This window comes from Sciurus vulgaris (assembly GCF_902686455.1).
Source record: "Sciurus vulgaris genome assembly, chromosome: 7".
Taxonomy (NCBI): domain Eukaryota; kingdom Metazoa; phylum Chordata; class Mammalia; order Rodentia; family Sciuridae; genus Sciurus; species Sciurus vulgaris.
Window position 1 is genome coordinate 137,909,051 of NC_136467.1, and position 12,329 is coordinate 137,921,379.

Here is a 12,329-nt window from a genome sequence, read left to right on the forward strand (position 1 = left end):
GAATCAAACAACATTACTGTATGTGGATTTATGATTACACAAATGGTAAAAAAAAAAAAAAAAACAAGGGCCACTAGTAGGTATCCCATGTCTGGTACCTACCAATTGGTAGACTGTATGCTTTCTTTTGTTAAGCCATAAATTTAGACTTGTATTTCTTAGCTTGAAATATTCCCTAATAGGATCAGGTGTGGGCTTTTCTTTCTAATCCCATGGTTTTGGTTATGGGAAGACATAATGAATGTCTTTTAAATATCTTGGGAGGGGGCTCATATTTTCTGGCTGGCTGCCTTATTAACTGTTACCCCTGGACTGCCAACACAGGTGCCGGGTTGGGGGACTTTTCCCACTTCCCTGTGATAGCCCAGAAAGTGTGCTACTTCAGCTGAGATTAATGGGAGAGGAGATTTTATGTGAGCTCCTTCTGATCTTCCTAAATTTACATGTTCCTTAAGGGCCACTAAACAACTTGTGTAGCCACCAAACTTTCATCCCTTGTTCACCTACCCATAGGTTACTTTTCACAGCATCCTCACTTTATTCTAGGAGAGAAAACATAGGATGTTTTTCAGGAGCTGAGGTATTCTGTCAAAGACACCAAAATGGTAGCTGTATTGTGCTCTTTGAAATGTGTGTTCTAAACTGATTCATTGGTTTGACAACTTTATTGATATTTCAAGTTGAATAATCATTTATATGTGTTTAGTTCTTTAGAGATTTTGCCATTTAAAAGTTTATACTTTTTCTTATCAGTGATTCACCAAAGAGTTTATAGTGGTATTAGATTTGGCATAGATCAATTTGTAAACTTGTCATCCTAGAAAATGTATAGCTTATTCCCTTAGGATTTCATAGTTATATAATGGAACATTTTATATTTTAGTCTATGCTAAAATATAGTGTGTAACTTCAATGTATGTAGTCATGATGGGCCTAGGCATGTCTACAAATGCAGTAAATCTAAGTGTATCTAATTTCAATTGTCAATCCAATATAGTGATGAATTACTGAGCTAATAAGAAACCATGGAAGAATGGAATAAAACGGGGGAAATGACTGTGTTTGTGTTTATTATATCCATAGAGGCAAAATTTGAAAAATAATCCCCGAGGTGACTACTTTTCAACCCAGTCCCTTATTTTAATAATTAGATATACCAACAAATAATGATATTACTAATTGAAATATCCATTTTGACAAGGCTTTGCTTATTTTCTCTATTAAGATGGCTTCCTGAAAGTATCATCAGAAGTTAATGAATTGGATGTTAATTAAATTTGAACTTTTCTCCTCCAGAATTCAAATGGGAAAATCTGAAATACGATATATTCAAATTGCTTTATACTAAATTGAACATTAATGACAATATAAATATATGATAATGTTACACATGGATGTGGTAAGAATCCATAGCATTTGTAATAGTTTGCTAATTTTGAATTTTGATTTATCTTATCAGTTCATTTTGTTCCTGAAAATTCAAATGCTAAAATAAATGTTTTACCAGCATTTCCTAATTAGCCAAGTGAAACTTTCTGTGAAAAATTTATTTTCATCCAACTAACAAGTCCATCTATCTTTTCTTCTCTTGTTTTGTTAGCCTCTTAGCAAATACCCTGCTGTGATAAATGACATCTCATTCTGGTTGCCCTCTGAGAATTATGCAGAAAACGATTTCTATGACTTAGTCCGAACAATCGGAGGAGACCTGGTGGAAAAGGTTGATCTCATAGACCAGTTTGAACATCCAAAGTAAGTGGAAAGCTTTCTGGTTTTATACTTTCCTGTCTCTGTGTGACAAATGGCATGTGGAAACATACAATAGAATTTCACCAAACACCAGTGTGCCTGAGACAGAATGTCTTCTGCATTCGTGGTGATCATACAACTTATGAGAAAACTCTTTTATATCAATCCTCTCTGGAAATCTTTTGAAAATGCATTTTTATTCTTTCCTGATTTAGTAAAGGAAGTATATAAAACAGAATGCTTTAAAGGTCTTGCAGTTTTTTGGTCTTGTTTTTGGAAGTAATTTCTTACCATATCGCAGTTCACATAGAGGAGATGAGGCAGAGAAAGAGCAGTTGGTGGCTGTTTTGTTTTTCTCTCAGTGAATATTTATTTATCAAGCACTTCCCACATACAAAGACCATTGTTGGACCCCAGAACGTAAATGTGTTCCAAGCAGACTTAGCTCTGCCTTCTTGAACTTCACAGTCTTGTGGGAAAAGCAGATATTAAATAAATAATCCCGCCAGTTCGGAGTATTACTAGGGAAAAAAATGCACTGGACATAATCAAAGAACTAATTTCAGTTAGGGAGTCAGGGTGGGCCTTTTTGGGACACTGAAGCTGACAGTAGAAGTTTGAGGGGAAGTGAAGAAATGGGGAAGGGACATTCCAGAAAACAGATGGGCATCCTGGGGGGATGGTGGCATGCGCAGAATGTGGGTGACAACAAAGGACATGCAGCTCCAGGAACTAGGCAGAAGTGCACGAAAGAGATGGTGTAGGTGGAGACAGGTCTACAGGTCCGCAGGGCCAGCACACGTAAGGTCTGGGGCTGGGATTTTACCCAAATTGCCATTGGAAACTCCAGAACAGGAGCAGGATAGATCAGTGACATGCTCTAATTACCTTTCTGACTTGTCCTCTCTAAATAATCCCCTTTGATTCCCAGCTGTGAGAGAAGGGTAAGCCACCACATCGTGTCTAGCTCTTCGTCGATATTCAACCCTCTTGTCCTGGTTTGACAGTTGTATTGTATCTACCTTGACAGGGCATATGGTGTCCACTTTCTATCCTGTCATGCAAACTCCCAGCTCTTTGCTCCTCTCTTTTTATTTTAACATCTTTCCCTAGATAAAGATGTTCATTGCTGACTGCTACTTCCTTTACCTCAGTTTTCCTTCTTATTTGGATGACCACAGTTCATTACATATGAGTTTGCTCAAGGTCTTGTGGAAACAGTATCCCTGCACTTTATACATGTTCAGAGCTGGCTGTTTATATTTATTTTTTGTTTGCTTTTTAAAATAATTTTAGTTATATATGGACATAATACCTTTCTTTTACTTGTTTATTTTTTTGTGGTACTGAGGATCAAACCTAGTGCCTCACACGTGCTAGGCAAATACTGCACCATATCCACAACCCCAGCCCCTGGCTATTATATTTTAATGACAGTTTGGTTGGACATAAAATCCTTGGCTTGCTTTTTTTTTCCCCCAAGGACCTTATGAGTGTTGCTCAGTTATCTTCTTGGGTTTAACTTGATTAAGAAATTCTAGGGCCAGGCTTGATCTCTTTGTTTTTCATCCTAAAGGATTCTTCCTTTGTCTTAAGTGTTGAAGAATTCTATCAAAGTGCTCCTTAGTGTTGACCTGTTCTCCCTGATCTGTTAACTCTCACAAGTCAGATTTAGGAAAGTTTTCTTGAATTATATCTTTAAGGATTTGTTCTGATCCATTTCATTCTTCAGGCATCTCCCTTGTCTGACTCTGTTCCTCCTGTCTTTTCTCTGGCATTTTGAATCTCTGTTTCCACTCCATGTGGCACTTCCTCACTGTGATCTGCTGTCCCTTACTGTGTTTCCTGCTGTCTCTCCTCCCTTGTGCACACTCATTTCTATCTTCGGTTTCTACCCTACCCCCCTTCTGAGTTCTGCAAGCTCACATTCCAGCTCCTGCTAGTTTCTTGCCATCTTTTCTCTGAGTTATTTCTGTTTTGTGATCTTCTTTCTTACAGAAATTGCTTTCCTTAGTCTTAAAATTTCATTGCAAAATATTTAGCCAGAAATCTCATATGCTTCAATGGCAGCATTTTTCTATTACTTTCCCATTGATAAGCTTTTCTACATGAGTTTCCTCATGTTTCCCTTAACCCTTTTTAAATTGATGTTTAAATGATACACATGTGATTCCTTCTTGTTGCTCATATTTGAAGGTATTGACTTTCCTATACCAGCTCCTTGTACGAGGCTGGGAGGTGAGCCTGGGGTGAAAGTAGCCAGGAGGAGCTGGGGTTATGATCCAAGCTAGCTTATTTTTGTAGTCTTACAACTTTCTTTCTCTCAACTTCTAAGAAACCAACTCTTGAAACATGGTTCATCTCTTGGGTTCTTTGTATAGGTCTGCTTCCCACCTCAGATCTACAATTGTTAAAAACAGAAGATTTACCCTTGCTTATCCCAGTATCAAGACTTGGTGATAGAGATTTCTTTAAACTTCAGATGGTAACTCTCAGTTCTGAAGGAAAAACAAAATGTATTTTTGCTGATGTGTGTCACTCCATGGTTTTGTCCTCGTCACTTTCTCCCATTGGCTTCTGTTGGACTTCAGCTGCTTTGGACAACTGTTAAACATTTTGGAACTTTGTAGATGATACCTGTCTCCTAACTTCATAGAAAATAAAATATACGGGGTAGCCTGGGTCTCGGACACTATGTAGTGCCAATTCAGCCCGCACTGTTACATAAGAGAAAACTTTCCAAGAGTTTCCATGTTGATACTGAAAGTCTGGTTTTTACTTTTGTAGAATAAGAAAAGTGTCAAAACGAGACTAATTGCTAAGTACTAACCACCATGCGAAAGGCATGTGACTTTTAATTTTTATCTGCTCTGGTTAGTATGCAGAAAACTCTCTGGAGTCAAGGATTCGGGATTTATTCTTAACTTCTGACTTTACAGACTCTTTCCTCCTGATATGTCCTTAGTTCCACCCCTGCCTCTCCTGACACCTGTGTTCAAAGCAAAAAGAGTAGCCCTTTTGGTTGAAAATTATCAGAACCTACCAAGTTGCAGAGCTATATTAAAAGCCTCAGAAGCAGAGAGAAGTTCCTGTTGTGATGGATGTCAAAGTAGATGTGGCTCTAGGGGTGGGTGAACGTCGAGTCTCTCTGACTCATGGGTGATCTGTAGTGTAGAGGGAAATGGAATCCGTAGTAATAAGGGAGATTGTGGCAGGGATGAGTAGCATCAGGGACCTGCTGGCCCTGACACAGCAGGCAGGTCTTAGAGATACCCTGCTCCCAGCATGGTCTACACACATGACTCCACAGTGACTGATGGAAGGCACATTTCTCCAGTGCCTTCAGGAGGCAGGACTTTTGAATAGAGATTTGAGGACAGTCAACCAAATTTACTGCTCACTGGCACTGATCTCACCATGTCTAAAGTAATTATTATACAAATATTTAAAGTCTATCATTTTGAAGATATGACAAATGATTGTCCTGCCCAGGGCATGAGCCTATCTTTTTTTATTTTTTATTTTTTTGGGGGAGTACCAGCATTTGAAACAAGGGACAGTCAACCACTGAGCCACATTCTCAGCCCTATTTTGTATTTTATTTAGAAACAGGGTCTCACTGAGTTGCTTAGTGCTTTACTTTTACTGAGGCTGGCTTTGAACTCAAGATCCTCCTGCCTCAGCCTCCCGAGCCGTTGGAATTACAGGCATGTGCCACTGTGCCCGACCTTGAGCCTACCTTAATGAGGGGCTTGGGTGATTGAAGTAAGTTTGCTGTGGGGGAAATTGCTGATTATCTCTCAATATCCATCACCAACAACCTCATTTTAAAAATTATATAACCCTGATTTGTTAGCTGAACAACTTTCTACCAACTGAAAATCTATACTTTTGAATTTCCACTACACCAAAGGGGTCAAGTTTAGACAAGGATTAATAACTTTAAGTGTTCAGTAATATTTCTAGAAGTTTCCTTAAAAGTTGATTTAAGGCTATTCTTTTTCCTTTTTCCTTCTTGCTACCTATATGTGAATGTAATGTCTGGCCCTCTGGCAGCCATTTTGGGTCATCACATGACCTTGGCAATGGAGAGAAGCAACAACATAGAAATAATTCTAATCTCTGACTCTGGGAAATATCAGTCACCCCTAGAATTTTAGGCAAAACAGAAATAGCTGGTTTAAGCCACTATTTTTCAGATCTTTGTTACTGCCATCCAAATCTAAACTTAGCTGTTATAGCCCTGAGAAATATACCTAAGGAAAAGCATTCATTATTTAGTGATGACAACTCATGATTCTCAAGAAGTATCTAGGGCAGGGATTGACAAATTTTTTCTGTTAAGGACCAGATTGTTAACAGTTTTTACTTTGTGGGCCATATGATCTCTCTCGTAACTACTCCACTCTGCCATTGCAGAAGCAGCCTCAGACACAACAACAGAAGTGAAGAAGCTTGGATGCTGGAATTTGGCCCATGAGCTCCTGACCCCTGATTTAGCAGAAGGAGACTCCTGGAATTTTTCAAAGACCCCCTGCTACTCACTGATTCTAAAATTCTCCCCTGGGAGATTGTTCTTCCTTAGGCATCTAGCACCCTCCCTTCTTCCAATGTTTAAGATTCCCTTGCCTGGGTGATGGCCAGCAAATGTCACCTAAACTTGTACTCACCAGTGCATGCTTTGACCCCAAGGTTTATTTTATTCTGTAAACAGATAAATGAACTATTGCCAAATAGTCCTAAAGGACTCTGTCTTTTACATGTGCTAGTTCCAAGTGAAACACAATGGATGCTGAGACAAACAGTTGTAGAACAGATTCATTATTATTTTTTTGAACAAGAAGAGACCTCACAGTGTATTATGGAATCATATACTGCTGAATGTGAGCCTCATTTCATAATGTTGGACAAATGGAGAAATTTTATCTTGATTACAAATAACAGTTTGTGCCCTGAAGGAAGATGGATGTTCAGGTTAGGAGAAAATGGCATTTTGTTCTAGCTACTCATTCAGAGCCTTCTCCCAGAGGATCTCTACCATTTAATCTGTGGGCCACTTAATGTGCGGAAGAGTTCTCATAGTTCACAAATTTAATGTCACAACAGATACAACAGTGCTCACCTCTGGGGAGGGAAGCAGGTCACTGTCTGTGCTTTAGGCCTTGGGTTATTGTACGAGATACATATACTGACTAATGAGAAAACTTCAGAAGGTAAATCACAAGAATCAACAGATACACCTGTATGCCTTCAGCACTTTTATGAATGCATTGATCATCTTTAGTTTCTAAGTTCATGCAACTTAAGGAATTATGGTGTAGCGTGTTTAGTTTCTCCTACTACACAATTCCTCAAATGTTCCTTAGCCTGGGGCATGAGAAAGAGTAAAGAGGAACACAGGGAGGCCTAACCATTATCTCCAACTGCTAACACTTCCTTTGGAGACACCAGCCAGTTATTTATTAATCATGGAGACAGACTGTAAAGTGGATTGTTTTTTAAGTTAAGTATTTGATTTGACTTCAAGAAGAAGGTAGTGGTGATAAATGTCCCATGCATCTGCAGCTGCAACAATGTCCAGCTGAATGTCCCCAATCCAGGTCTGCTCGTAGACTCATGTCTCCTTCCTGGGGCTTCTGTGTGACTCTGGACATGGCCATACACAGGGTTTCCTGAATCTGGGAGCTGTCAGTCATGGCTGGGACCCTGGAGCTGAGCACCCTGTATGCCACTGAAAGTGAGCGTCAACTCTCTTCTTCCCTACTTGATCTTCCCACCAGTTACCTTCCCTTTTGTGACCTATCACTTGCAATTTTAAAACTTTTGGTAGAAGAGTATATACTCAAACACTGGACATCATTTGTCACTGAATTCTGAAGAGACTCTTTACCAGGAGAAGCACTTTCTTGGCATGGCTCACCTAGCTTTCTTAAGACAATGAGGAATTATTTGGGGATACACCTGAATTAGGACTGCTCAGCTCTTGGAAACTGAGGCAGGTCTAAGGGCCTGGATCCTCTGCATCTAGGTGCCACTGGCTCTGACCCCTTCCTTCTTTCTCCTGGCTGTCCTTTATCCTCTGTTCCCCTCATCCATATATGTTAACCTCTCTGCCTCTTCTTGCATGACCAATCCTCAAAGTTATCCCAGGACAAATTCTAGAAAGAGCCAGATGTGGTGGTACACACCTGTAATCCCAGTAGCTTGGGAGGCTGAGGCAGGAGCATCAGAAGTTTGAGGTCAGCCTTAGCAATTTAGTGGGGCTGTAAGAATCTTAGCAAGACCTTGTCTCAAAATTTTTGAAGTAAATAAATAAAAAGGACTGGGAATGTGGCTCAGTCGTAAAATGCCACAGGATTTGATCCCAGTACAAAAAATTCTAGAAGGAACTAACCACACTGATGGAAGTGATTACCATCCCGCTTATGCCAGGCTGCTTCTGGGTTCTGGGCAGTCCTTGGTTGGATCACTGTTGAGTCAAGGATCTGATCCATCACTGATCTTGTCAGGAACCACTAACATAACAGCCCAGCTCCACTTGCTAGAGCAATTTCTACCTCGTGCGCTGACTGGACATTTTTTCAAAAAACAAATGCAAGGAGCCAAAGAAATAGCTCATTTTGGAGAGTGCTCACCTAGCATGCGCAAGGACTGCGATTCGAATCCCCAGCACCTCAGATGAGGAGAAAAACAATAAAAAAAACAAATGCAGGCACTGCTTTCTTCGTCCCCTCATCTGCCTCTGGTCTGCTCCATGTATAGAGCTCTGTGACTGCTGCTTCTTGTCGACTCAGTCATTCTTCTGTCTTTCCGTGCATTAACTCTTCTAGGCAGTTTCTCTTGATGGGAACTGCGATGGTATTGAGGGGAAGGGCCGTGGGGCAGTGACTAAGTCCTGAAGGCTCTGCCTCAGGAATGAAGTTACTGCCCTCGCGACAGAGGCTTCAGAGAGCTGCCTGGCCCTCCATGCTTTCCACTGTGTGAGGACACAGTGTTCGTCCCTCTTCCCTTTCATCCTTTCCATCATGTGATGATGCATAAGAGAAGCCATCTGTGAAGCAGAGAGCAGCCTCAGCAGACGCTGAGTCTCCTGGCACCTGGATCTTAGACTTCCCAGCCTCCAGAACAGTGGGAAATTAATTTCTATTATTTATAAATGACCTGGTCTAAGGCATTTTGTTGTGGCAGCAGAATGGACGAAGACAGTAGAGACAGTAGTTCACTTCCATTTTCCTTCCATGCTTGTAAATAGTGGAGGGAGACTCACCACCCAGTGGTTGGTGGGGCCTAATCCTTCATTCCTGAGAGAAGCTTTTATTAAATGACTGGAAATAGTTTAGGACATAGTAAATAGAGGCAGTGTAGTTTAATGGAAAGAGCTTAGAATATATAGTTAGGAGCCATGGATTGTGTCCTGACCTTTGTAGCTGTGATTTTGTGATTCTCTGAGTTTTAGTTTCCTTATCTGCCACTGGAAATAATGTTTGCCTTAAGTTATAGCTATGAAAATTAGATAAAATTGCACATGTGAAATGCTTTGAAGATTGCACAGAATTCTAAAAAATATGGTCTCTATTAGAGTAAAAAGTAACTTCCACAATCAATCTAACTTATTCTTTTAAATAAAGAATAACCTCAGTACAGCTAGGAGCCTCAGCTTTGGCAGCCAGCTGCATAAGACTGGGAAGTCCTGGTAATGAAGAGAAAAGCGGAATGAGACTTCAAATAAAACCATCATTCTAAACTGATGCATGTTCTTCCTGAAACTTAAGGACTAAATTTTTAAACAGAAAAAAATAGAAATACTTTGTAAAATGGCATAGATGCTGATCAGCAGCAGAGCTACACAGCCAGTCTGGCTGTTCTTTGGGTCCTGGGTTGGGGAGATGCTGTGGAGAATGGCAGGTGGGGTGACACTTCTGGTTTGCAAATCAATCCTGGTCTTGTTTCTTTTGACAGAGCCAAATAAGGGCAGTTATCTGATCTTAAAGATGACTGAGCATTGAAAAGCCAGTGACAGCTAATTTGGGGAGAGCCTCAGATGCGGGGAGCTCATCAGAAGTTGTGTCCTCTTGAGATTGACAGCATTCAGCAGAAGGAGATGACCAGAGCGGGCTGGGTTGGCTTTCGAACCTCCCGTCTGCTTCCCTTTCCCACGTCATTGCCGCTCGTGGAGTGGGCAGGGGACTTTATTGTGGTGTCAGACAGTGGAGACAGCAAGTCCAACGACCTGTTTTTAGCCTGGGTGTTTCTCTCTCCTTGCTTCCTCTCCTTCCCTCCTTTCCCAACCCTGCTTTTTACAGCCTTTGGTGAGGGGTGCATCTCATTAGCGTCACATAGAAGCCCTGTCTGCTACCAACGTCAGACAAAGTAAACAAACTAAACAGTTTGTTTAGTCCCTGAACACCGAGTTCTACTTTGTCCCTCAGCACATCACTATTTGTGGAAGGATTCTTTGAGTGTCTTTAGTGCTGCTCTGCCTGGGCCCCAGGGGACACCTCTCTGCTCAGAGCAGGGAAGGGACCGAGCAGTCGTTCGACAGCCAGGCAGGGACAGAGGCCAGGCACTTCGTCAGCTGCATCTGTGGAGCTGCTCTGATACAAACCTTTGTGAGCATGATCAGGGAAGCTGCCCTTTCCTCCCTGAGTTTCAGTTCGCAGTTTTCTGGAGTGCTTGGACATTGCGTCACTTCCAATTTTTTGTAGTGTGAATCTCAAACCCTCATTCCAACATGTATGGTGCTGTGCTTTGGTTATGGTTCCCCCCCCCCCGCCCCCCGGAAGACACCGTTGATGCTCAATTTTTCATGGCAGCAATGTTGAAAGGCAGAGTCTAGTAGAAAGCGTTTGGGGAGGCGGAGCCCTGGTGAAGGATGAATGCCACTCTTGGGATTGAGTTCTTGCTCTCGTGGGACTGTATTCATTGTGGTGAGAGTGGTTTGTTAGAAAGCAAGTCCAGCTTCCTCAACTCTCTCCTGCTTCCTTTCTTGCCATGGGATCTCTTCCACATGAGCTTCCTTCCCCTTCCATTTTTCTGCCTTGCGTAGAGGTTGCCCTGTCTTGAACTTCTAGCCTACAGAACCATGAACCAAAAGAAACCTCTTTTCTTTTTTAAGTTGCACAGTCTCAGATATCCTGTTGTAGCAACAGAAAACAGATTAAGTCACAAGATGAGTAACTCACCTCCTTTGATGTTTCCCTGTCCCTCCCCATGACAGGGGATCTAAGCAAGCTAAAGTGCACAGAAAGAGCAACCTCTGAAGGAAAAACAAGTTAGAGGATCATTGACAGAAATGGGAGGGGAAAGAGCCCTACCCCATCATGTTGGACAATTATGAATAAAATATTTTTATCTTGAGTCTTTAAATTTGTTACCCAGTTCACATAGTCACTCCTTTCTTCTGGCTACCAACTGCATTTGATGTCTGGAGCAGTGGGAGTCTTCCCCATGTTCCCTAACCTTCTTCTACCTGTGTCAGTGAACTAGTTGTTATGGTTTGGTATGGGGTCTCCCCAAGAGCTTATGTGTGAGACAATGCAAGAATATTCACAGGCAAATGATTAGATCATGAAAGGCATAACCTAATCAGTGGATCAGTCCCTTTGATGGATCAGTGGTTTGAATGGATCGGTGGATGGCAACCATGGGCAGGTAGGGCATTGCTAGAGGAAGCAGGTACTGAGGGTGTGCTCTTGGGGACTGTATTTTCCCTGGCTTCTTACACTCAAGCTGTTTCCTGGCTGCCATGAACTGAGCAGCTCAATTTCCTCAGTTTCCACTGCTTTCTGCCATGATGTTCTGCCTCATCTTGGGCCCAAAGCAGTGGAGTCAGCTGACCATGGACAGAAGCTCTAAACTTGTGAGCCAAAATACTTCTCTTCCTCTAAGTTCATCTTTTCAGACATGTTGGTCACAACATCACAAAGTTGACTAACACACAACTCCTATACATCTTCCCTGATGGCTCAGCCATGAATGGCCATAGCCCTCAGACAGTAATGATATTGTCATAGGAACCAAGAGATTTATGAGTTCAGATGCAGCCTGACTTTGAGCAACCTTAGAAGACCAGTTATCTAGTTACAGGTTTTAGAGTTATGTCTCTAAAGATGGGCCTGAAATTTGTAAAGCACTCTCAAGAATATGTAGGTGAGACTTGTTAAAGTCACTCTTAAAAAGTTCAGATTTCTGAAGAGCAAAGATAGGCATGGCAGACCTTGTAGGTCCTCTCCTGAGCAGCCAACATGCTGGGCTCCAGCATCAAGTGAAACCAAGGCCAGGCAGGGGAGTCTTAGGCTCCTTATTTTCCTTAGCTTGCTCATAACTAAGGCTGAGGTGGCAGCCAGGAGTAGATACCAAGTATGGTAGGTGATGAGAGGTCAGTTCCAGGGTGGGGACCAGCGGTGTGCAGAGATGTTAACTGATGGTCCAAAAGGCACCCAAATTCCAGTGTCAGTGCCTTCTAGGGGGTGTTTGGTGGAGGGCCAAGTGGTCAGTGAATGTGGAGGTGTGTAGTGGGGGCAGGCAAGGGGTCACAGAGAAACCAGGCTAGGGGACAACAGCCTAGTCCCTAGAGAAGT

General features: G+C 41.9%; 1 protein-coding gene across 2 annotated transcripts in view; it reads left to right on the forward strand.

Moving 5' to 3' along the window:
• Positions 1-12,329, forward strand: part of FARS2 (phenylalanyl-tRNA synthetase 2, mitochondrial) — a 391,223-nt gene that overhangs the window by 228,008 nt on the left and 150,886 nt on the right. For both annotated transcript variants that reach the window (XM_079146397.1, XM_079146398.1), the window contains exon 5: positions 1,601-1,752. In XM_079146397.1, the coding sequence (XP_079002523.1) occupies positions 1,601-1,752 (152 nt within the window). The remainder of the gene's footprint in view (positions 1-1,600; positions 1,753-12,329) is intronic.